Source organism: Rattus rattus, chromosome 1, assembly GCF_011064425.1.
Source record: "Rattus rattus isolate New Zealand chromosome 1, Rrattus_CSIRO_v1, whole genome shotgun sequence".
Lineage (NCBI taxonomy): Eukaryota > Metazoa > Chordata > Mammalia > Rodentia > Muridae > Rattus > Rattus rattus.
In genome coordinates this window covers 173,685,679-173,711,112 of record NC_046154.1, presented here as the reverse complement: position 1 = coordinate 173,711,112, position 25,434 = coordinate 173,685,679, and the positions used below count along the sequence as shown (strand labels likewise).

The window sequence follows — 25,434 nt, the reverse complement described above, 5'->3', positions numbered from 1 at the left end:
AGCATCTTCGAACAAATAATTTCTACAAGCCAAAAGCGGAGAGGAGATAAAATTTAAAAATATGGAAATAAGAGTACATTCCTTCCCTAATTAGACTTATTTAAATAAAAACCGTAGCCAAGGCCTTAACTAATCGTTCGATGTACTCAAACACTGAACTCTGAGAAGACAAACCTTGCTGGCTTGTTGGAGGTGTGAACTCAAATATTATACTAATATCTGCACGGGGAACCCTTAATGTGAACTTTCCCTTTTTTCTCACTTCTGCCCATTTTTTTTAATGCACTGCACAGCTATTTTGCACCAGGGGGGGAGCAATCCCTCATGCCTTGGGGTTGAGCAAAATAAGTCACAAGATAAAAGGGTGTGAAGGTTGGCACCAGCTGGATGGAGGGGTGCCCAAGCCAGTTGTGAGTGGAGAGAGGGCATCAGAGAAGAAGATCCTTTGCACACATCAGCTTACACCAGCCCCTTCATCCTTATGAGGAACTGGTCCTCTTGCATGAGGAGTCTGGTGCAAAAATGGACCGAGATGATTTTGCACAGTCGTAAGAAGCACTAGGACTTAAAAGCTGGGCCGGTGTCTCCTGAGCCCCTGCACTGTCCCCTCCCTCCACCACCCAGAGCTCCCTGCACACGGACAGAGGGCTCTAACCTACGCTGGATTTAGAACTGAACACTCACCACCTCCTCAGCCATCGCTCTAATCTAAGCCACTACAACCACTCCCCACCGATCTGGCCATTTACAACCTCTCAACAACCCAGCAACCGAGGATGTGCTTTCAAAACATTGAATCATGATACAGATTAATGTATTTTACCATGTCATATCCATATCATATGTCTCTCTCTCTCTCTCTCTCTCTCTCTCTCTCTCTCTCTCTCACACACACACACACACACAAACACACAAACACACAGATGTATGTATACAATACTTTAATACCATTTACCCCTCCTTGTTATCCTCACCCAACCTGCCTTTTTCAACCTCAGATGTTTCAATATCTCTGTTCCAAGTGTCTATCAACAAGAGCACCTTCCTTGCAGAAGCAAGCACCTTCCTTGTATAATAAAAGATCTCTAGTTCCCCTAGTTAACCTCTGCCTGTTTGCCCAAAGCTTTCTTATAGTGAGCACATCCCTAAAATCCTCAGCAGAGCTCCCAGAGGAGCTCCCAGGGTTCCATGTTGTAGCAGCTCTCAGGCATTGAACAGCGGTTATGAATTTGTATGCGCAAGGTCTGATGGGAGTGAGGTATTCCAGGCATCTCAGCCTCATGGACAGTAGGGAAGCAAGACCAGATAATGTCAGACCACAAAACGAACAAGCAAACAAATGTTACAGAGTGGGGAATGGAACACTTCTCCAGGGAGGAGCTTGTGTCACAGAACACGCGATGTCTGCCTGCCGCTGATCCTCATCCTAAGTCCCCACAGATCAGACTGGGGACGGAGCCGGATAGCATCTTAATAACGACCTAGAAAGACTCTGGACATGTAAATACACGTGCCCTTCAGATTCTGACTCTAGGAAGGGACCGGCATGACCGTGAGACTGTTCCAAAGAGCGAATAACATCCCACCAAGAGATGGTACTATAATTCCTTGAGTTCGCCTCAGTCTGTTTTCAGTAGTTAGCAAAAAAAGGTGACGGATTTGGGTTACGAAGGCAGTGTTCCACTATAAAAACCTGCTGGTTGCCATGACGATTAACATCTTCACTCCTCCCTTCCCACAGCATCTTTCTTCCAAGTCAAGTCAAAGAACCCGGGACACCCAGGTTTTAGCATTTCCTTTTGCACAAGGCTGCAAAAAAAAAAAAAATACAGACGTGCACATATACAGAATGCATACTAAACAGCTAAGTAAAGATAACTTGATCCTTGAAAACACTGGCACCATTTGCTCTCCACCCCAGAATGTCTCGCAGAACACAAGAGACACTCCTGCAAAGAAGGCTGTGCTAGCATGAAGGAAGGTGAGTCCCAACAGTGGGCGCCACTCCTCTGACCTGCAGCCTCTCAGGGTGGGCTAGGGCCAGCTCTTCCCAGGCCACATGACGCCAGGACCCTCTAGAGAACAGTCTCTGCTACCCTCAGCATCAGATCAGCATTAACCCGGAGACCCGATGTCCCAGCTCCAGGACGGATGATCTCAGGTCTCATACATGGCTAGGACAATGAAGGGAGCTCAAGGACACTGTCACCTCTCGATATTTTTACCAAGATGGGACTGGACACTGCTTTGAAAACAGCCTGACTGAGTTGAAGAGACGGATCCTGGATGTTCTTCCAGAGGATCCGGGGTTTAACTCCCAGCACCCACGTGGTGGCTTGCACTAGTTCCAAGGGATCTGATGCCCACTGCTGGCCTCTGCTGTCATTCATCACACATGTGGGGAACAGATATACATGCAGGCCAAACACCCATAAACATATGTATGGGGTGATGATGATGATGGTGGTGGTGGTGGTGGTGGTGGTGGTGGTGGTGCCCCCATGTCTCAGAAGAGGACCAGAGGAGAATCACAGAGTTCCACTCTTGGGGATGAGCCTGGGTTGCCAATCATGAGCACTGACCCATACCAGGAGTCAAATGAGGTATTAGCCAGGCAGCTACGGCATTACAGATGTGGTTTCTTCTGCTCCTCTAAGTGTACATCAAGGTCCAGGGAGACGTCCCTTAATACACGTTGCTCAAAATTCCATTAAGAAAGTACATATACTGTACTGCAGCGCTGGCACAGAACGCTTATCTGAGCCACTGCACTAAGAAGATCTTGTTTGCAGGGTGCCGTTTTATAAACAAAAGTGATCTCGTAGAGACATTTTGCCAACTTCTTCAGTCAGTCCGTAAGCAAGACCTCTTGACATGTCAGTAAATATTTTTACACTGATGTCAGCAAAGGCTTCGTGTGGTGAAGGCAATTCTGACAGCAATACCAAGTAGATAAAATGATACCCATGACGTGGATGAAGACCTGAAGCCCAAGTGGGTTAAACGCCGTGGCCGAGATCACACTGTTAAGTGGAAAGGCTCCAACTGGAGCCTAATTTGGTAATTCCAAGTGCTTCCGACCAATAGGCAGAACTTCCCACACATCTCAAGAGCAGTGACCCAGAAACCTAGTTGTAAGCCCCAGTGACTGCTGGGTAATGGAAGTCTGGGTGTTTTGTTTACTTCTTGGGCCTTTGCTATAACTTCCTAGGGAAACGCTCAGGAGGCAGAGGCAGGTGGACCCCTGTAACCTCGTGTCTAGCCTGATCTGCAAAGAGCGTTCCAGGCCAGCCAGGGCTACATGGTGAGATCCTGTCTCAACAAACAGACAAAACAAACATCACTGGAGTCCTAATCCCCAGTGTGTCAGAATTCCACTATATCAAGATAAAGCTTTTAAAAGGATAAGCCAGGCTGGGTCCCAATCCAATATGAAGGTGCCCTTGAAAGAAGGGACAGTTTAGACATATAGTAGGAAGACAATGTAAAGATGAGGAGGTAGGGAAGGGGAGGGTAGTAGAGCTCTCGGGATCTCAGTAGGAAGTCCAATGGTTATCACAGCCCTGTTGACATCATGGCCTCCAACTTGCAGCTGCACTACTGTGCCAGAACATGTGTAGCAGATTAGTTAGGCTAAGACAGAATACGGCTCTGCTCTCTCACACAATGTGCACAATTATATTTAATGTGTGCTTTGTGCATTCTGAAGTATCAAAATGTCTGAAAACAAAATACCTAATGAACAGGATTATGAACCGATCCCTCCCATACATATCTCTTCCTAGTGTTGCGGCATTCACATAGGAAAATAACTCAACCACACGCCAGAGCTCTTCGCCATCCTTCATTTCTGTCCATGCTTACCACAGAGCCTGATGAACACAGGGGCAGATGCTCGCCACCAACGTTGAACTGAGCACAGGGACCCCCATGGAGGAGTTAGAGAAAGGACTGAAGGAGCAGAAGGGGGTTGCAACCACATAGGAAGAACATAATATCAACCAACCAGACTCCCCAGAGCTCCCAGGGACTAAACCACCAACCAAAGATTACACATGGAGGGACCCATGGCTCCAGCTGCATATGTAGCAGAGGATGGCTTTATCTGACATTAATGGGAGGAGAGGCCCTTGGTCCTGTGAAGGCTGGATGCACCAGCATAGGGGAGTGCCAGGGCAGTGAGGTGGTGAATGGGTGGGAGGGGGAGCGTCCTCAAGAAGCAGGGGTCGGGGAATGGGATTGGGGGTTCCGTAGGGGAAATTGGGAAAGGGAATAACATTTGAAATGTAAATAAAATATCCAAAAAAAACTTTTTTAAAAAAAGAGAAAGAAAAAGAGAAAAAGGTGTGGGGGTGGGCACTGCATGGAGGAAACCAGGAGGCAGGAGGCTGAGGTCGGGCAGTGAGGTTAAAGGCCGTCCTGGGCTATGCCCTGAGATCCTGGAGGCCAGTGGTATTACAGGGAGGAGTAACAAAAGCATGATGCTAAATTAAATAAAAGGCAGCATGGCGGGGGTGGGGGGTGGGAGTGCAACTGTATCACTGTGGTCTAGAACAGCTAAGGTCAAAGGTCAAAGGTCTGCCAGAGGGTAGGACAGCCAGAAGACTGTGAAGAGGGTGCTTTTGGAAGTGTGGGAAATATGCTGTACCCTAACTGGTTGACAAATGTCAAGGCTCTGACTTCATCATAAACACTCAGATAGGGGACACCCACCCATTTCAGTTACGTGAGTTATGTCTCAATAACTAAGATATTGGCATCGACTTTTATACACATTAACAGGGGCGGGGGAGAGAAGCCGAAGTCCTGACGAGATCTGAAAATTGCCTCCTGGCACACTCAGAATAACTATATTTGCTCTTGGGCAAGATTAAAATATACATGTTTGAAATAAATACTATCTAATACCTGGGCACACAACCTACAGACATAAAAAATTCCTGTTAAAGATATGAAAAACTGTTTAAAAGCCACCACTTAGTATAAGAGTTGGGGAAGCTACTGAAGAATGGGTGGTTGACTGGCGGGATGGCTCTGCAGGTAAAAAGGCTTGCAGCTAAGCCTGGCGATCTGAGTTCGATCCCTGGGACCCACAGGGTAGAGGAAGAGTTGTCCTTCTACACAATGTCCACCCAGTAAATAAATATAATTATAATAAGCTCTCAAGAGTGGGCTGTAAGGCTGAAGATGTTCTTTTTCTTCTGCCTTAGCCCTCCTCCTCTGAGGTAGGTTCTCCAGAGGCTCTCTCCTATGGATAAAAACCTCAGAACTAACAGACATCGTTGCTTGTCATTAGAACTGCTGTGCACACACTCTGTTCCCTTCTCTGCTGTGTACTGAAGTAATGCACAGCAGTTTAAAGAGGGGGAGGGGATGAAAGTGGGGGAAATCTCTCTCTCTCTCTCTCTCTCTCTCTCTCTCTCTCACACACACACACAGAGTCCACAATGCTGAAAAAAAGTAAGTTTCTTGCAAGAGACACTGTTTGTACGAATGGTAGTACAATACAAACACAGTATGTTGTTAATGAATCCATCCAATGGATGAAGACACGCATGAGGGCAATGCAGAACTTGAGGGACGGAGACCTGGGACTAAGTGGAGGAGAGGCCACACCCACACAGCTGCACCTGGGACTGTGAGTAACCAGAATCTGATGCAAACAAGGAAAGAGATTGGTAGAGGTTCAAGCGGAAGTTAGGAACATAGGGATCTTACTTTTTTCCAAGCGACCCTCCCCTCTTCCGAATCTGAAGGATTTAGTTCCCATGAATAATTCTGCCAACATACTATTTAATGGAAACCACTGTTTGATATGCTCCTCAGCAGATTCAGATCGTTCTCCTCTCTCTGCGCCATAGCTGAGGTTTCTGACAGGCCATTTCATCGCCTCAGAATTCTAGAATCCGATGTCACTGCATTTATATGCACGGGGGCCCTGACTTCAGCCTTAAATTAAATTCAACAAGCGAAGCAATCATAAGCGCTGGAAAATTAAAATCCGGTGAGAGTTTAATAAGTTTGCTGTCCTTTAAAGAAAAAAAAAAAAACAGTCCTACTTATCTTAGGCTGTTGTGTAAATAAACTAAGAAGCAATTACTTCAGAGGAGAATCTACTGACAAAATGTCTGGAATTTCTGAAATGCCCAAGTATAAGGAAAGGAAATTGTTTTCGTCTTCAGAAGTAGCTGCTTCATCTTTCCACTGTGTCTTACTGTTTATCAAACTGTTGCTGTCCAAAGCATCCCTCAACAGTAGGATTGGGTACCTCCCAGACAGCAGGGCATTTGTAGGTGTTAGAGAATGACAGGGAATGAGAAAGTGTCCCCAGTTGTCCCTTGGGAGCAGGGAAAAGAAGGAAGGCACTTGCTGTAACCTTGGTGCACCAGTTCAGTGAGCCTCTGACCTGCCCAGCACAGGAGGAAGTTCTCGTCGGCTTTGTATAGCAAATGCTATATGGTGATTTGCTTGTAAGGGACCTTTGGCACACCCGGCACCTTTTCCAAAATGAAAGCGTGCACGATAAACACACTCCCCTCCAACCCTGATTACACTCCTGGGCCTGGTAATGGAATGTTAATGTTAGTTTCTGGGCACGAACAACAGTTTCAACTTGACCTTGCCTCAAACATAGAGATAAAGGCAGGCAGACGGCTCAAGGATCATCACAGGTGGGCGGAACAACCTCCGAGGTTTGCCAGGTGCAGGGAACAGAAAAGAAGAACAAGGTAAGAAACAGTGTATCACCTCCAGATCTGAAGTCTTGTAAAGCCTGCAAGGGCTAAATGAACTTCTTACGGCTTGGGTGTGAAATGGCTGCACGGGATCATGTTTGAACACTTGGTCACTAACCGGAGGTGCTGTACCATGAGGCTGCGGAAGGAGCCTCTAAGTGGTGGTGGGACCTAGTGGAGACAGGGCTGAGACAAGGCTAGCTCCACTTCTAGCCCAAGCTCTCTGCTTCCTGGCTTATGATCGGAACAAACTGCTGACTCGGGCTCCTGCCATGGACCAAGCTGTTCCTTCTGCCATGCCTTCCAAGCCTGGAAAGACTGTGTCCTCTCAAACCATGAGCCACGATGAGTCTTACTTCTTTAAATGGTTTCTGTCAGGTTTGCTTTATTGGTGGGAGACAGGGTCTTAACCATGGTGCCCTGGTTGAACTGAAACTTGTCATGTGGACCAAGTAGGCTTCAAACTGGCAGCAATTCTCCTGCCTCTGCATCTCCAATGCTGGAATCACAGGAATGTGCTACTATACCTGTCCAGCACTTTATCACAGCAGGACCTTGATGAGAAGCCATTTTTGTTTTGTCGCTTAGTAGTTTGTAGGTCAGAGGTCAGGCTTTGTTTCTTCCCCCTCTGGGTCCCAAGGATTAAATTCAGGTCCTCAGATTTGTGCATCAAGAACTTCTACCCACTGAGCCATCTGTATTCACAGGTGCACAGATCTTCGCTATCCCCAACCCCCTCTTTTAGTCTCTCATTGTAAAGGATACTGGAATTGTGCCTGCCTGGAAATTCCTAAATGCATGAACTGGAGTTCTCAAAATGCACATTTCAACTCCTCAGGGGCAGGAGAAGGTGGGGAGAGGGGAATAAAGATTCAGAATGAATGCATCAGAATTGCCACCAGCTGAGTTCATTAGCTTTAAAACTCAAAGAAAAGGGGGAAAAAAGATAAACTAATAAAAGTTCAGTCCATATGGGAAGCAGTATATTTTTAAAAACAGGTAACTATGCAAAAAAAAAATAGTGTTGGAACATATGAAAAGCAGCCAAGAGATTCCACCTAGTTCCAAAACCCGAATGCAGGAAAATGAAAATCATGTAATGCATGAGGTGAACATATGCATCCTGGGCTTGTGTGAGTTCGAAGGCTGTTCTGAGGAGCCTCCAAGCCTAGGCACATCCAAATGTCTGCAGGGCGCGGCCTGCTACTACTGCCCAGTGCTTTCTAGGTATGTCCTATACATGTTACTATGTGTTTTCTCTGTGTTGGCTCTATCTATGTTCCTCCCATCCTCACAGAGCATAAATCAGACCATGAGCAGAATTCTAAGACAGTCTCCAAGACAGGATCCCTCCCACCCTGGATACCGCAAGACTTGAGAGCAAGACAGGACCTTACTCCTGTGCCTAGGCTGGGCTATCTCCTGTGGCGAAGGGGAGGGAATTCCCCACACACGATGACGGCTCCTAGTCAGCTGACTTTAATCAAAATGTAGTGCGTGTTGGGCCTGGCCTCATCAAGTGTGCTCAAAAAGAGGATGAGAGGTGAGAGAGGCAATGAACTGGAAACTGTAGGTCTTGAAGAAGCAAGCTGCCAGGCTGTGAAAGGGCCATGTGGCAGGGAATGGCAGACAGGCTCTGAGGGCCTCTGTCCTAGAGTTGCAAGAAAGCATCATTTTGTGAACAACCAGAGAGCTTGCGAAAGGAACCAGACCGGTATGGTCTCCCTTGAGACTTCTGTCCTGGCTGACACTTTGATTTCAGGCTGATGAAACTCTCAGGGGATATGGTTGTCGTGCACCCAGACTTCTAGCCAGGGAGACCATGGAACAATGAGCAGGCTTTGTTTCAAAGGTGCCCATTTGCAGATGTTACATGGTAAGAGAAATGGATGAAGTCAGGAAAGACAAGGCTGGGGAAACGCATGCACATGGCAACTTCCCTAATAGAAGGCTCCCGCAAATCCGCTCTCAAGTTGAGTGTGCGCGTGGCTAGAATTGATAAACAGGGGGCTCACACGCAGACAAATGCTTGCTCTGAGTCTATGAAAACACAATCAACCTGTTGTGTTTCTAGTTCGGTAAGACTTAACCATCTGGGGAAAGTGGCTTAGAGGATACTGTTCCAGCAGTTTCCTGTAAAAACCAAACACTGCACAAAGTTTAAAACTTTCAAATACAACATTTATGACAGGAAAAAAAAAGTTAAAACAAGCTATCAGTTTGAACTAGCATGTCAGTAGGAACCAAAATCCTGAGAAAACTTTTGTGTTCGAGGATGTGAGCCTTGGCTCAATAATGTATTCCTGGTGGGGTCTATAAATGGTTGCTCATTGGTGCACACAGACACACAGACATACACACACACACACACACTGAGAGAGAGAGAGAGAGAGAGAGAGAGAGAGAGAGGAGGGAGGGGGGAGGGAGGAGGGAGGAGGGAGGGAGAGAGAGAGAGAGAGAGAGAGAGAGAGAGAGAGAGAGAGAGGTACAATCTGAAAAGCTGCTTCCAGCAAATACAGGCCATCAGCTTGGACCTACGATTTGGCTTTGAGGTATTTGTTTCACCACTCCTAGACCCCTTCCTCAGAACCCCTCTCCAGGCAGAGGCTGGTCCTTGGCACAGTCCCATCTTGCCGTTCAGGAAACATCATTTGTACTGACTCATTCAACATTTACAAAGTTTCATCCATGTATCAAGGCTCCAAGCCCAGGTGAAGAGGACACACCACATCCCTAGAGAGTACAGGATGGGTGTCCACAGCAATGGAGGAACTGGTCGTCCTCTGTGAAAGGAGTCAGGCCAAGCGCTGAACTGACTGAAGGACTGGTGTTATTTGAGAGACTCTGGGGACCGAGTTAAGCAGTTGGGATTCTATGCTCATACACTGAAAAAATTACTATGAACATACACTATCACTTTGAATATCTGATGCTCACTCACTGTTAAATGCTTGGCATCCTAGCTAGTGGGGCTATTTGGGAACCCTCTGGAACCTTCAGGACAGTGGTTCTCAACCTTCCTGTTGTTGTGACCCTTTAACGCAGTTTCTCCTGTTGTGGTGACCCCTAACCATAAAATTATTTTCGTTGCTACTTTGCAACTATCATTTTGCTGCTGTTACAAATCATAATGGAAATATCTGTTTTCCAATGATCTTAGGCGACCCTTCGGAAAGGGTCATTGCTTGTTTGAATAGGTATGACCCCATGTGTTTAAATGCTTGGTCCCTGGGGAGTGGCACTATTAGGTGTGGCCTTGTCGGAGGAAGTGTGTCACTGTGGGGGTGGGGTTGAGGTCTCCTGTGCTTAAGCTCTGCCCACTGTGGAATCTAGTCTCCTCTTTGGTTCCTGCAGATCGAGGTATAGAATCGTCAGCACCTTCTGCAGCATCATACCTGCCTGCATGCTGCCATGGTTTCCTCTATGAACCTCTGAAACTGTAAGCCAGGCCCAATTTGTCGTGGGTTGCCCTGACGTTAATTCTGCTTCCTCGAGGGAGCGGTCAATCATGTACCCGGGTGAATGCATGCGAACTTCTTCCCCATTTTAACTGGTCAATAAAAGTTTAGACCTGTGACTGGGCAGTGGAAGGGAAAGGTGGGATGGGAGGTCTTAGCGAGCTGGGACAGGTGGAGAAAGGAGAATGAGAAGGGAGGAGAGAGGATGGAGGAGGAGAGAGGAGGAGAAAGAAGAAGAGGAAGAGGAAGCCAAGATGGAGTAGAACCACATGGCCAGGAGAAACTGTAAGTAGCCAAAGGTCTCATAGCTAGGGAATAAGTTAGAATAGTGCTAGATCCGCCCTATCTAGGCACACAGCTTATAATTATAAGTTATTATAATTATAATAACTGGATTCTATGTTTTTTTATATGGCTTATTGGGATTGAAAATTCCAGCAACAACTGGCGCTCAACGTGGGGGCGCCATCTGCAGTGGTGCTTCACTAATGCTCTCTACTCTCCCAGCGGCAGGGTTCCTTGCTATTGCCCCAGTTTTGTGGCTTCGCGAACGAAACACACACACACACACATACACACACACACACACACACACACACACACACACACACAGCCTCATATTTAATATGCCCTAAGAACTGTCATGATGGGGAAGCAAAAAGATCAGCTGTGAGAAGTACAGGACAGAGAGATAGCCAATATGTAAGAGTTGGGGATTGTGGCCGGGGAGGGTTGTAGGCTGGCACAGCCAGGATGGAATATAGGTTTTAGTAATTAATAATTCAGGAATATTGGAGCAGAGAGTATGCTAGCCACATGGAGGTTTGGGAGTGGCCCCACCACTGAACTGCTTAAGGCATATTAAATATAAGGCTGTGGGGTGTGTGTGTGTGTGTGTGTGTGTGTGTGTGTGTGTGTGTGTGTTTCAGTCAAGAATCCACGACATTGGGGCAGTATCGAGGAACTCACACTGGGGCTGCCAGGAGATTGAGTGGATTAATCAAATACCACTACACCAGTGAAATGTTGTCCTTTATAAGAGTTGCCTTGGTCATGGTGCCTCTTCATAGCAGTAAAACCCTAACTAGGGCAGGGTTGCTCAATGCCCCTGAAGGGATCTAGCTAGACTCACAGGTTGAGAACCACTGCTTTAGGAGAAATAGTTTGGCAAGAGGAATTAAGTCACTTGGATGTTGTCACTGGCCCCTAGCCCCTCCTCCTGTTTGTTTGTTGCCATGAAGTTCTGCCTCAACATAAACCCAGAATCGATGGAACCAAAGACTACAGACTCAAACCAAGCAAAATCAGTCTTCCCTTCAGTTACACAGCTAATGTCAGGTGCTTTATCTCGGTGACGAAGCACCTGACACACACACTTACTGTAAAGATAAAGCTGGAGAAGTTCACAATCTCAGGTCATCTCTGCTTTCATTAGATGCATCTTAAGGTGTTTCTGCCTGAGTCACGCAGGGCATGCCCCTTCCCTGTGCCTGAAGATGAGCTCATGAGAACCCTAGGACAACACACGGTCCTCCTGAAGCAAGGCATCTCACCTGGGAGGGTCAACAGAGGCACGCTTCTCAACTAGAGGCCCTCTCCTCATTCAGAAGATCACATGTGAGCGCTTTGCCCCGGCCCCTGGCCATGCTACAGTGAGCCACGGCCGTCGGTACTGCTGGGCTTCACAGCCAGACCCTGAAACGCATGCGACTGTTGCGTTCCTTCTGTCTCCTCAGACTCCCTTGTTGCTCTTTCACTGGGCTCACAAGCCCTTTTGCCTGGTGCCAAAACAATCATCGGCTCTGACTGAATGGGCCTCACACTGTCAGAGAAATGGAGATCCATGCCAGCCAGTGATTCATCCTCAAACAGAGGGCACCTGCTCCAATTAGTGAGATTAAAATAGTACACTGCTGACTGTCTGAAGTCAAGTCCGGCCTTCATGATGATCACTATAGATTTACAAGGGACTTCTGACCCCACCCCGGCCCCTACACACAAATACAAACACTTAGGTTAACCATTTTAGGTGCTAAAGTGTAGCTTTCGGTTAGGGCATGGCTTTTGGACAATGGTCACACGGAGGACTGTGGCCCCAGGCATCAATTGCCTCACGCTCCAAGTCAACATATACGGAATAATTATGTTCAACCTTACTTCAAAATAACCCCGCACAACTTAGAACTTGCCCTCGCCGCACACTCCGGGCATGCTCTTCGAGCATCCTAATCCTCCTCCTTCTGGGAGTTCTGCTGTCTAGCACAAGGCCTTCTACTGCCTGCCTCAGTTTCTCTCAGGTCACTATTAACCTAAAGACAGCACAGTGGAGATGCACACAGCCTGGAATGGCACAACACATTCCCAATTTCCTTCAAGGATTCCCACGGGGGGAGGCTCCCATCCGCCTACCACAGTGGACGTCTACTCATTCCAAACAACACGTGTGTCAGCTCAGGTAATTAGTCTGTACCTGGCTTAGCACCAAGAATGAGGTATGACACAGAGAACACACATGTAGAAACTTCTGCATTGTGATGGTTCGATGTATGGTTTCTCAAGTTCGAGAAAGTACGAAAGTGATTTGCACGCCACAGAAACCAGACTTAGGATGCTGGCATTTTACCCTGTGTCCACAGAGGTAATTTACCGACCATGCTGCACCGGGTTCCCTCCAGATAACCCCAGTGTAAGCTAAAAACTAAGCTAAAAACAATGTAAGTAGAAAATGCACTGAGTGTACCAAACCTAAGAGCTTGGCCTTGGCAACCTCGAACATGCTCTTGGCATTCGCCGTAGCCTACGGTGAGGTAAACTGATCTCACAAAGCCCATGCTAAAAGCTGAACAGCTTGTGTAGTCTACTGGATGCTGTACTGGAAGAGAAACCAGAATGGTTATTTGAGTATATGTTCCTACCACTGTAAAGTCAAAAAAAAAAAAAAATCTTACTGAACTATTGACTTACTGGTCTAACTGAAACTTATTGGTCTCTGTGCATAATATAAATATATCCGAAAGTGCACAATCACAACTAAAGGGAAAAAGAAAACAGAAAAAAAAGAGGAATCTACTATCTGACTCAGTTCCCCTGAAAATTTGGATTTGAGTTTCTTATTGGGCAAAGTTGGGAAAATGTGCTTTTGGGCATCTTCTAGGCCACTATGTCCACTAAGTATTTCAGGATGGGATGTAGGACCAGCTGCACTGAGATCGGTACATTCCTTAATGATCCTGAATCCCACGGAGGGTCCACGGCAAAAGCAATGAAAAATAGGAGGGGCAGAGAGGAGGTTTCTCTTTTCAACCCAATCCGGCTGGTCCAGTCGAGGAGAAAGGCAGGGCACACATCACACACACACACACACACACACACACACACACACACACACCCTGCATGAGAGCCTCACCACTTGCTCACCACACACTCCGGGCTACAGGCCTCAAATTCAGACAGCATTATTTACAGCATATTTAGCTGGCATAGTCACGGTGACTTTTTACATATATTAAAGTTTTAAAGAGCGAGCTGATTCAGAAATATTAAGTAAATAATAGTGCAGGTGGCAACAGGCAGTGTGTGGGCGGCGTGGGAATGGCTGAAGTTTGGGAAACTCTGCGGTAGACTGTGAGTGACTCAACCGACACGGTACCTGTCAGCGTTTTCTAATGCCATTTCCGGTGGTGGTTCACACAGCTGGAAGGTAGAGGACACATCCAAGTCTGTGTTCTCAACCACTGGTTTGCTCCTCAAAGTTAGAAACCTGCTGGAGACTGACGTCACAGGCGATGAAGAAGAACGCTTTAAGAAGTGTACCTCTGATGTTGTGGGCAAGGGAGTGGCTGAGGAAGTGTGCCAGGACTGTGGCTTGGGGACTGGCTATATGGCAAAATGCTCGTTAGGAATGAAACAGAGCGAGAACTGCATCTGACATATAGACTTGGAGGTACATCTAGGTCTAGCATTTAGGTAGAAATGTCTGGCACTACACTGGAAGACATAGCATAAATGTCTGGTACTAAGCGGTAGAAACCACCTTCACTCTAGGTTAGGGTCAAGTCAGTGAACATGGCAGAAGTCGTACAGATTCTCCTTTGGAGAGTCACTGGGGTCTGACACTGCATGGGTCTCAGCAGGCCACCAGACGCTCTGTCTATCCCCTGTTTCCCCCACCTCCTGCAATGAAGCAGGCCATGCACTCCCTAGCCAAGAACCAGAGGAAGGTTTCTGGGCTGAGTTTAAGACTCGGCTGTAAAAAAAAAAAAAGTTATATGCAGGTCAAACATTCTTAATCAAAAGCTCAAAATAGTCTGACATGTTGGTTTTGAGACCAGCATGACGCAACGTGTAGAAAATGTCAAACCTGAACTTTATGTGATAGGCCACATAGTCCAGGCACGCAATATGACATGAAAGGACCTTTAAGCTATGTATATACGGGTGTACATGAAGCCCAAATGGTCTTTGAGCTTAGACTTAAGTGCCAAAGCCTTCAAGGTATTTTATGAGGCAGACGCAAATATTCCAGAATCCGGAGAAAACCCGAAACGGACCACTTTTGATCTAAAGCGTTCCAGGGAATGGACACTCGATCTGTACACTGGCAACAGGTGGTGCTGAGCACAGAAGGTGCTGGAAGATTCTCTGGATGGGAGGCTCACAGGACCAGATGCTGCAGAGGCGACGGTAGCCAGGTGGGAGGGCTCTCAAGCTACGCGCCTGCAGAAAGCACGAGGCAGTAGTCGACGTATGCATCTGTGCATGGCTCCCCACTTCCTGTCCCAGCTGGCAAGGGGCCAGGTGAGGCTGAACTCACTTCACCCGGCTTCATGCTGAAAACCCAAAGAGGCTGAACGGGGCCTTGGGAAAGGGGCTCTGAAGTGGCGAGAATCCGGCGCGGCCACGTGACCTTGTTTTCCTCCTCCCCCACTGGTCTGACGCTAAATCACTCAAATACACGGCTGCCACCTAGAAGAGCCCCCACGCTTCTAAGTCCCATTCAGTTAATTCCTCACTGAGAAGAACCGAGTGTGTTTGTGGCGGGGTATGTGCTCATGCGTGTGTGGGCGTGTGGGGGTGTGCATTGGCAGGGTATATACTCGTGTGTGTGTGGGCGTGTGGGGGTGTGCATTGGCAGGGTATATACTCGTGTATGTGTGGGCATGTTGGGGGTGTGCAATTTGCAAAGAACAGAGATCTAGGTCAGGTGTCTTCCCTTATCACTTACCACCTTATGTTGTTTCATTGATTTTAAAATTACACTTATTTGCATTTATTTGGTGGAGGGCGTGTGTGTGTGTGTGTGTGTGTGTGTGTGTGTGTGTGCGCGCGCGCTGAAGCCATACATAAGAATCAGAAGACAACTTGTGGGAGTCAGTCCTCTCCTTTCACCAGGTGGGTGTCAGGGATTGAACTCAGGTCATCAGTCTTGGCAGCAATCCCCTTTACCCACTGAGCCATCTCATCAGCCCTCCACTTGTTTTTTTTTATTATTTTTTCTTTTTTTTTTTTTAAACAAAGGCAAGCTTTCTCACTGAATGCAAAGCTTGCTGTTTCTTAACAGTCGCACTGGACGGCTGGCAAGTGAACTCCCAGGATCTGACTGGCTCTGCCCTGTAACTCTAGAGCTACAGGTCTTCTAAGCCATGCCCAGCTTTTACACAAGTTATTAACCTGAATTAAACTCAGGTCCTTTTGTTGTCATAGCAAGCATGCTAACCCAGTGAGCCGCCTCCCAAGTCCCTCCGCCCAAAGTAATTTTATGTTCATTCTCCTTAGTTAATTTAGATAATTTCCTGACAAACTTAGCAATTAACTTGGCCCCAGCAGTACAGATAGTACGGGTTTTAAAATATCCACCTGCTTTAAAATATACATTTGACATGTTTGTTTTAACTGCACAAATATATTTTTAAAGCAATTATTTTTTAAAGGGATTCCCTGTGAAGACATTAGATAGAAAACATGAGTCAATCAATCTGTATTAGTTATATCATTTTACTGGTTACAGTTTGAGTGACTTATCTTTCCACTTCTGTTGAATGGTCTTGAGCTAATGTCTAAATTCCCTTCCAGGGTCCGGAACAGTGTGGGTCAATGGCAAAGAATGTGTTTACCATACATAAGGGCCCTAGGTTTAGTCCCCAGCACACACACACACACACACACACACACACACACACACACACACACACACACACACACGTGTGTGTCATATATAGAGAGATACAGATATAGATATACATAGATAGATATCACCTCAAGGTCTTACATGGTAAACCTTGGGGTCTGAACTCCCAACACTGCACCATATGAGGGATATAGGTTATCTGCCCTTTAAAGGACCTCAAAAATGTCCTGGTGTGGCCACTAGGTTATCGTTTTCCCAGTTCATCTAAATCACTCTTCTTTATGCTCCTCAAGCATCTTTCGAGCTGAGGCGTGAGGGCCCTCATTGAATGCCATGCATTTGCAGAAGTGAACACTAGAAAGGTCTGCCCCGTGTAGAGAGCACAAAGTGCTGGAAATCCTCCCACCCCCATGCCCAGGCTCCCACAGAAAGGCAGCCCCTGAAGTGGCAGGCAGCAGTGCTTCTACCTGAGCAGTCACTGATCATCTGGCAAGGGTTAAGGCCAAATGCTGCTGCTGCTGATGTCACATCACCTAATGTATGCCACAGCTCTCCATGGGATGCACCCTGATAACTTCTGTAGAAAGGTAACTTGGGTTCCATGCCCATGGGTACACTACGGGGGTTCAACCAAAGGAGATACTCCACCTCAAAGTGACTTCCCAGAAGACTGCCTGGTGACCCCATGAGGGACACAACAGAGAACAAGAATGAGCATTCGTCTTAGCCAGGAAACAGATTTGCAGACACCTTCTGGACTCCACACTCACAGGAACAAGCACCTTTACTGTGAGTAGGAAAGTAACCCACCCTCTGAAGACCCAATATCAGGCTAAAAGATAAATAGGCCCCTAATTTAAATACATTATTTATTTGGTAGGGATGCTTTGCCAGTGTGTATGTTTATGCAGTGTGTGTGTGTGTGTGTGTGTGTGTGTGTGTTGCCTTGGAAGCCAGAAGAGGGTGTCAGATCCCCTGGTACAAGAGGTACAGATGGTTCTGAGCTACTATGAAGACACTGGGATTCAAAGCAGGGTCCTCTGGACTAGCATACAGAACTCAACCTCTGAGTCATCTCTCCAGCCCTGCTCTAATTATCTTAAAACGGTGACCTTCCTTAATACCCTTTAAAACTTCTCTACACTCCTAAACAGAACCCTTACCCCGGGCTTTATAAAAAGTCCACAAGTTAGCATTCCCTATCATTCATTCAAAAGCTTTCCTTGGAATATAGGACTAGGCACCAAAGGCTCGAAAGGAGCATGTCGTAAGAGTTGAGGACACGCAAGTGAGGAGGTGCTTTGAGGGAGCCGTACATCTCCCTCTCTCTCAGAGCAGCCAAGTGGTTTATCAAGACGGGACTGCTTAACGAGTCCATTCAGATTATCAACACATCAGAATTCACCCCAGCGGCTACCAGGGAAGTGGTTTAGACCAAGCAAGCTCCACTTAGAAGGCTAAGGGAGAGGGTTGGGGATTTAGCTCAGTGGTAGAGCGCTTGCCTAGGAAGCGCAAGGCCCTGGGTTCGATCCCCAGCTCCGGGGGGGGAAAAAAAAAAAAAGAACAACAACAGAAGGCTAAGGGAGGTTTGAAACAGAAGCACTCGTTTGTCCTGATGTGCATGTGATTGGTGTGTGCTGGCTATTGTTGTTACTACATCCTTCCCATACATGTTCTTTTTGCCTCATTGAAGAAAGATGCTCAACAAGTCCACCGTTTCCCTACTGCTCACGCTCCCCCCCCCAAACATCATTTGCACAGTGGCTAGAAGATGCACAAAGCAGGTAAACCGATGTTCCTTTTGGAAGGAATGAAAAGTCCTAATTCTGATTCACACAGTTCAGTGATTCAGAGCTCCGTCTTTTTTTCTCTTGCCACCCCCTCCACCGAAAACACAAAAAACTGCAATTAAGAAACAGTGAGGCTAAAAACATTGCTGATTCTCCTGGAGATGTGGGGAATTTTCATCTGGGTTTTTGGCTCCCGGAATTCAGGAAGTGTCTAAAGGAAAACAAATTTCGAGATCCAACTTGGTGGCAGCTGTCTCGCTGCTCTGCAGCGGATGTGACAGGCATGTGTGAGCTGCTGCTGGTGGCTGGCAAGCCATTCTTCTCTGAAGGGAGAGCCGGCGAGCCTGCGGCAAAACATGGCTCAGAAAACATATGCACCATCAACCTAGCCCTCCTGACGTAAACAAACTGACTTGAGATACTCCCTATGGCCATAGCTGGAGAATGAAACAAAACACGGTCCTTACAAACTACTCAGTGTGCCACCTCTCTGGGTCAGCAGCAAGACCAAGAGTCAGTTTCTATCTGTCCTACTTCCTGCCTGGGAACAAGCAAGCAATCAACTCACTGTTGCTCAGCTAGCTCCCCTGGGAGGGCCACCACACCTCCTGACAGCCTCTGACTGTCATTCAGCACCCGCTGGGAATGTTCCCAATGGCAGAGCACTTCAAAATGTGTGACAGGTGTGGCCCTCAGGCTCCACACAGGCTCTACCTAAGATACTTTTGTATCTACCTCAGGCATCAGATACTTTGTGTTTATTACGACCTACGCTTTCTGTGAGAGGGAATTCTGCATTGCTACGGGTCCACAGTATGAGTAAGATATACCCACTGGGTGTCAAGCTGCCAGGGAGATCGGAGTGTTAACTTACTACCCAGCTCTTCCTGATGTGGGACCATAGCTTGGGCAACAAAAGATGTTCAATGGTTTGTCACAAATTAGGAGTCTTTTTTAGCTTTCAGCCCTGGAACCTCCTGATAACACTATCAATATATAAATAAACAAAATAAGCTCGCCACCTATTGGGTTCTTACTATGCGCCTCAGGTTTCACAGGCCTTACCACCCCTACTGCATGGAGGAAACAAAGGCAAGGGATGATTGGAGGGTCCAAGTGACGGAGCAACCCACACTAGAGTGGACAAGCCCGGAGAAGGTGTGTCTGTGTGAAAAACAGTCTGTTCTCCCTTGGAGGCTGGGTAAAATAGAAACCAGTCAAAGTTCTAAGTGTCTGAAGGACCAACTGCAGAGATGTCAAAGAGAGCCTAGGGGTTGACAGTATAACAGGAGACAGCAGGAGAGTAATGCCAAGGGACCATTCTAACAGTAAGAAAAAAAAATTCCCTTCATACAGATGAAAGCAGTAACATTTGAATCACACAATTGTCAATTAAAAGAAATAATCTCTCACTTAAGATTCAAACACACAATGTAAGGAGTGGACTGATACCACCTGTTCTATTAGTGTCCTCTCCTGTGATGGTTTGTATATGCTCCGCCCAGGGAGTGGCACTATGGCACTCCTGTTGGAGTGGGCGTGGCCTTGTTGGAGTAGGTGTGTCACTGTGGGTGTGGCTTTAAGACCCTCATCCTAGCTGCCCAGAAGCCAGTATTCTGCTGGCAGCCTTCAGATGAAGATGTAGAATTCTGAGCTCCTCCTGCACCATGCCTGCCTGGATGCTGCCATGTTCCCACCTTGATGATAATGGACTGAACCTCTGAACCTGTAAGCCAGCCCCAAGTAAATGTTTATAAGACTTGCACTGGTCATGGTGTCTGTTCACAGTGGTAGAACCCTAACTAAGACATCTACCATTTCCAGTAGGGACTAGAGTCTCAGAAAAGTGATTTGGGGCCTTGTCCTGGTGATCGCCCAGTTGGGAGCTATGTCTCTGTCCATGGGTCCCCAATAGTTTGTAGGAGGTTGGTCTAGTTCTGCTTGTACTCAAATGCTGACTCTGTACCCCAAGGTGAGCAGATCCTCAGTATACCAGTTTCAGTTGTGTAAACCTTGCTCCCCAAGTTGTCCATGGTTAACAAAGATGCCTACAGCCTGGGCTGGGCAGTAGAGTGGGCAGAGTGAGGATTCCAGGCTTGGGGTCTTAAACAGGAACCAAGAGAAAAAGAAAGGATATTGGAGTGGAGGGGGTCGGGGAGAAGCCACCGTGGGGTAGGTGGATCAGGAGCCCATGGCCATGAGGATCAGCCTGCTGGAGTAGGAGGAGTCATCCCAGCAGAACATGAAAAGTGATATCTCAGGGTAGATATCTGGGGGTTACTGATAGGGAAATAGCAAAACAGCACAGACGGTTGGTATCTGCCCAGCTCTAGTGCTTTAAGGCTTCTAATAAATATAAAGGTTTCGTGTCTCTTATTTGTGAACTAAATGATCTAAGATAGGGTAGAAACCCCCAAATTATATTTACATATTCAATAATATCCAACAACAGTTTATAGCTGTACCCAAGTGGCTAAAGGTTATACCAAGGGGCATTAGGGAACATTTAAAGTGACAACTAACTAACAAAAGAAAAAAGAAAGGGGAGGGGCTGGAGAGATGGCTCAGTGGTTAAGAGCACTGACTGCTCTTTCAGAGGTCCTGAGTTCAAATCCCAGCAACCACATGGTGGCTCACAACCATCTGTAATGGGATCTGATGCCCTCTTCTAGTGTGTCTGAAGAGAGTGACAGTGTATTCACAACATAAAAGAATAAATAAATTAAAAAATATATTTAAAAACATCTGTAAAAAGAAAAAAAACGGATTCACATATTAACAAAAACCAGTTAAAATGTGGAAGACAGATTGTCTGTATTCTTAATATAAGCTTTGATGATAGGCTCTGACTATCTAGGGCATAAAGAAAACAACAATAACAAAGGCTCTAATTATGTATGCGCTCTCTTTTAAAGAAGAAAGATGTTATGTGTGTCAAGTTTACAAGCATCATTTTTTAGTTTTACAAAGATGAAGTTTAAAACTGTGAATGACTCTGGCTTTTCAGCTTCTCCACAGCCAAGGGGTGGGGGGGAGTCATTTGTTACATTGAGGCCTTTGCTGAGGGGGAGGGAGGGGAGGAGAATCTAGGTTAGTCTACCTGGCTATAAAACTAGAGCTCTGCAATGTTAAGTGGTCCCCTGTCTCATTACCATCTAGTCTCAAAGGTTTAAAACCGTCCAGCAAAAGTGATGTGTATTTCCCGGTTATCTCAAAGGGAATCTTTTAAATGACCATTGTTAATCAACAAGGTGGTTTTTTTTTTCCCCCCCCAGGGAGGAAACTGATTCCTTAAAGGTTAGTCACCTCTGCATTCACCTCAGTGGGTTTTTAGGGAAAGCCAGTTTGCCAGAGGCAGGGATTCTTTTTAAATCCTAGTTTGTTTCCAATGAGAGAGTTAAGACCACAACTTTAAGCCCTCGTGCGGGTTTGGTGCGTTCCCTTTGCACAGCGTACTTTTCTGAGTGTAATGAGAAATGCTTTTTTATAGCTCCATCAAATTGACTTCCACCAAGGAGCGCCTAACGGGGTGCTGCCTTCTGCCACTGCAAAATTGCTTTTGCTGTACCTTCATTACAGCGGACTTATTGCAGCCTTAAGGAGGGATGCAAAATTACACCAGCCCCACTAGAGAAAAGTTCTCATGTTAGCTCTCCCGATGCCTCTAGGTCTCCACAGGAAAACAGACCAAAAAGAAAACAAAACAAAAACAAACAAACCAACAAACCTAAATTCAATGCCAGTCGGGGCAGTGCATGCCTGTAATTCCAGCATTCAGAAGGCTAAGCAAGAGGATTATGGATTGGAGGCCAGTTTGGGCTACACAAGGAGACCTTGTTTCAAAAAACAACCCCCAAACAACAGCAACAACAACAACAAAAGCCCCTAAAAGTAGACAGTCCAGAAGGCTAAATTGGCTAAATCTCTAGGTGGGGCCTTGAACTGTGATCTGGGCCTGCTCAACTCCAACCCTCTTCTCTCTCATGGCTTCTACTCCTCACTAGGTTTCATCTGCCCAGTGGACTAATTACGGAGAATAACCAGTACATCCCGCACCTAACTCGGTTTACTTTTAAATCCAGTATCTCTCTACTGATAATGTAACAAGTAAAACATGGTGAGCAGGATTTTAAAGAAAATAAATCCCCTTGACTGATGTCTTGGTCACTTTGAGGAGAGATAGGTGCGGGGAAGACACTAGCGTCTGCAAGTCAGCTACTCTTTCCATCACGTACCTGAGTGTGTGAGCGCCGGTCCCTACCTCCAACTGACAGGCAACAACTCTTGAATTTTAGAAATCTCATTCCAAGAGTTTTGTCAACAGGCTCACCATGCCACAAGAGGTTACCAACCCTGCTTGCTTACAGAGACCATTGAGTTCTATCGACGCAGGCTCTCAAATTATCTCAGCATACAGTCTCACCTGTGAACGACACTATCACGTTTATCCCCACCCCCACCCCCTTACCTTCCTTCAGTCAGCTGTGTTCACCAGTAGTTGCCCTCTCACACAAACTTCTGACTGCAGGTAACCAAAACTCTAAATGTTTTTCTTAGGGAGTTTTGGAATACTTTCCTGGTGCACTGTTAGGAAACTTCTAAAGAAACCGAGAAAGAGACGGTCGATGCAGGAGCGATTATCTCAAACATTAAATTTGTGTTAAAAAAAAATCATTTTTCCTAAACTGATTAAGAGGCGCTAAAGTGAAAAGAGAAACGAGGTAAACATGTCACTTCGGGGACAATCGATTACTGTTTCAAATTGTAACTGCACACTCACATTCTGTATAAAGGACCCCTGCATAAGCCTGTCACTTATAGCCCCAACTTGATCTTAGAGGTGGAGGGGTAGAAACTATGTCCGTTCTGTCTCTAAGAACTTTATACAAGGACATCGAATCCCCAGTTTCTCGGACAAGCCAGAAGTTGGGAGGCTCAGAGAACAACTCCAGGTGTCGCCTGCCAAAGTGGAGGAGGTGCTGTTTCAAATGGCACTTTAATCAGCTAAGAGAAGACAGGATCGGGTGGGCTGGGGTAGGATGGGGGGGCTGGGGCTCACATCCTACTGGACACCTGAGCTGCCCAGAAGGGAAGGTGTTCCTCAAGGGGGCCAGAGCTGTGGCTGTGGCCTCCGTCTTTATAATGAAGCCCTCCATGGCCGGTCTCCACAGCTTGCTCAGAAGAGCTATTTTCGCTCACAGCCAAAATCAGCAACAGCAAATTACGCTGCAAACCGTGGCGAAGGCGCCCCCTCTGCACGGCTCCCAACTCCGGAGCGTCCACGCCGAGATCGACTTTTGATCTAGGCAGCGCGTCCCGGGCGCACGGTGCAGGGGACTCGGCTGCGAGGCTGGGGACGCAGCAGCAATGCGGAGCCCCGCAGGTGGCTGTGCCCGGAGCCAGATCAAGGGAGTCCCGGGAGCCCCCCGCAGGCAGCGTGCGCTCTCTGGCGGGGAGGAGAGCCGGACGGGCTACAACATCGTGGAATAGGGCTGACTAGCTCCGATTCCAGCGGTGACACCGCGTCCCCGGGCCGCAGGTTTTCCCCGGACCTTCCCGGCGGAGAGAGACCGGCGATGGGTTCCGCGGTGCTGTGTCTCCCAGCCGACCCGGCCCGCACCCTCCCCACGCAGACTCGCACCCCCACGCCGCCCTGCGCGCGCCCTCACCCGGCTCTTGCAGCGGTGGTGCCGGCCGGGGTCCGAGTAGGTCCGGTCCACAGTGAGCGCCGTGTCGCTGCCCGGCATGTCTGCGCTTAGACTGACAACTTTGCGTTCTCGGGGGCCGCCGCTCCACTCGGCGCCGGGTGGCAGCTGCCCGCCGTGCTCCGCTCACCCTCGCCCCGGAGCCGCGGCCGAGGGGGGTGGCGCGGGCGGCTGCAGCTGCTGCCGACACCCCGCGGCCCTGCGCCGCCGCCGCTGGGGTGGGGAGGCGGGCGACAGTCTCCGCCCCTTCCCCCGCTCCCCGCCCCTGCGCCCCGCGCGGCGCCTAGACCCGCTCCAGGTGCGGGGCTCAGCTGCCCTCCCTGCCTGCAACCGGGGCCCACGCGCTCCCACGGCTCCCACGCCTACCCCGGCTCAGATGAGCGATGCCGGCACAGGTTATGGACCCACTTGAGTGTGGTAAAAGACGGGTTTGAGCATGAGGTTGCCGGTACCTTAAGGGCTGCCTATATAAGTATGAATGAAATATATATGTATATATATATATATATTTCACTCAACAGGACACTTACTTGCTGGACAGCTACGCTGGACCCGGACAGTCGGCTAAAGATTCCAGAAGGGAGGGACATTTTCCCATCTAGAATTCCACGGAGCCGCACTCCCACTGTGTTGTGTATCTTAATTGTGCTTGTGTGACTCACTGTGTTGTAAGCTACTTTGAAACCCGGACATCTTTTCACTTTAGCGTTTTCTAGTCTCAGCGAGTGCTCCCTGCCCACAAAGGATCTGGAGTTTGAGAGAAAAAGTACTGATTGGTAATCGATGCGGTATTGGTTGCCTAACCCCAAATTCACTACATAAGGTCCGGTTATGTTGGAATCCACTCTGAGACCGGATTGGCAGGTTTAGATCACTGATCCTAACAGGCCCAGAGTGCACTGTGATCTGCCTACAGGCAGGGGAGGAGGTGTTTATCCCCTAGCTGGCTGAGGCAAAACAGGTCTGTGCATTTGGAAAACAAAACAAAACAACACCTCAAGGTGTCGGTTTAGTAGGTGTTTTCTGGCACAAAGGTAGAAGAATGGAGACTGGGGGCTAGGGCTGGGGATGGGGAGGGGCTGTACTTTAAACATTAAGAAGTTTAGCTTTGCTCTGTGGGTGTTTGGCAAGTTGCCTGGCTTCCTGAACCAGGGCTTGACAAGATCAGAACAAAAGTCTAAGAGGTCTGATAGTCCTGTGAGAGGCACTGATGAAGGATAAGGAACTCTGGCTAGGAGGTCATTACAAAGACTGAGGATGACCTGACCTACCTGTCCTGTACAAGGAAACCAGAGAACCAAGGCATGTCTGCTCAATGGAGTACTAGACAAGTGTAGCAGATGCAGCAGCCCTCTAACTATGGAGTCATTCTAACATGTATAGTTAAGAGAAGAAAAGCAAGGTGCCGGATAATATGGGGTGTTCTACTGTTTATTGAAAGAGGAATGTGTATCATAGACAGACAGGCAGACAGACAGACAGGCTATATACATGGCACATTTCTGACAAGATAAAAACTACAGAAATAAGAGAACAAGCAGCTGAAGTCAGGAAATGGGGACTGGGCAGTACAGAGCAGATGGGAGGGTTGGTTATTGATCTTTTTTTACTATGTACGCA

General features: G+C 47.5%; 1 protein-coding gene across 1 annotated transcript in view; it reads right to left on the bottom strand.

Annotated features, from left to right (window-relative positions):
* Tmcc3 (transmembrane and coiled-coil domain family 3) overlaps positions 1 to 24,032 on the bottom strand; it is a 70,815-nt gene extending 46,783 nt beyond the window's left edge. The window contains 1 exon segment of the mRNA XM_032911612.1: positions 23,779 to 24,032. Coding sequence (XP_032767503.1) covers positions 23,779 to 23,856 — 78 coding nt within the window. The 5' untranslated portion in view covers positions 23,857 to 24,032.
* Positions 24,033 to 25,434: the final 1,402 nt, after the last annotated feature.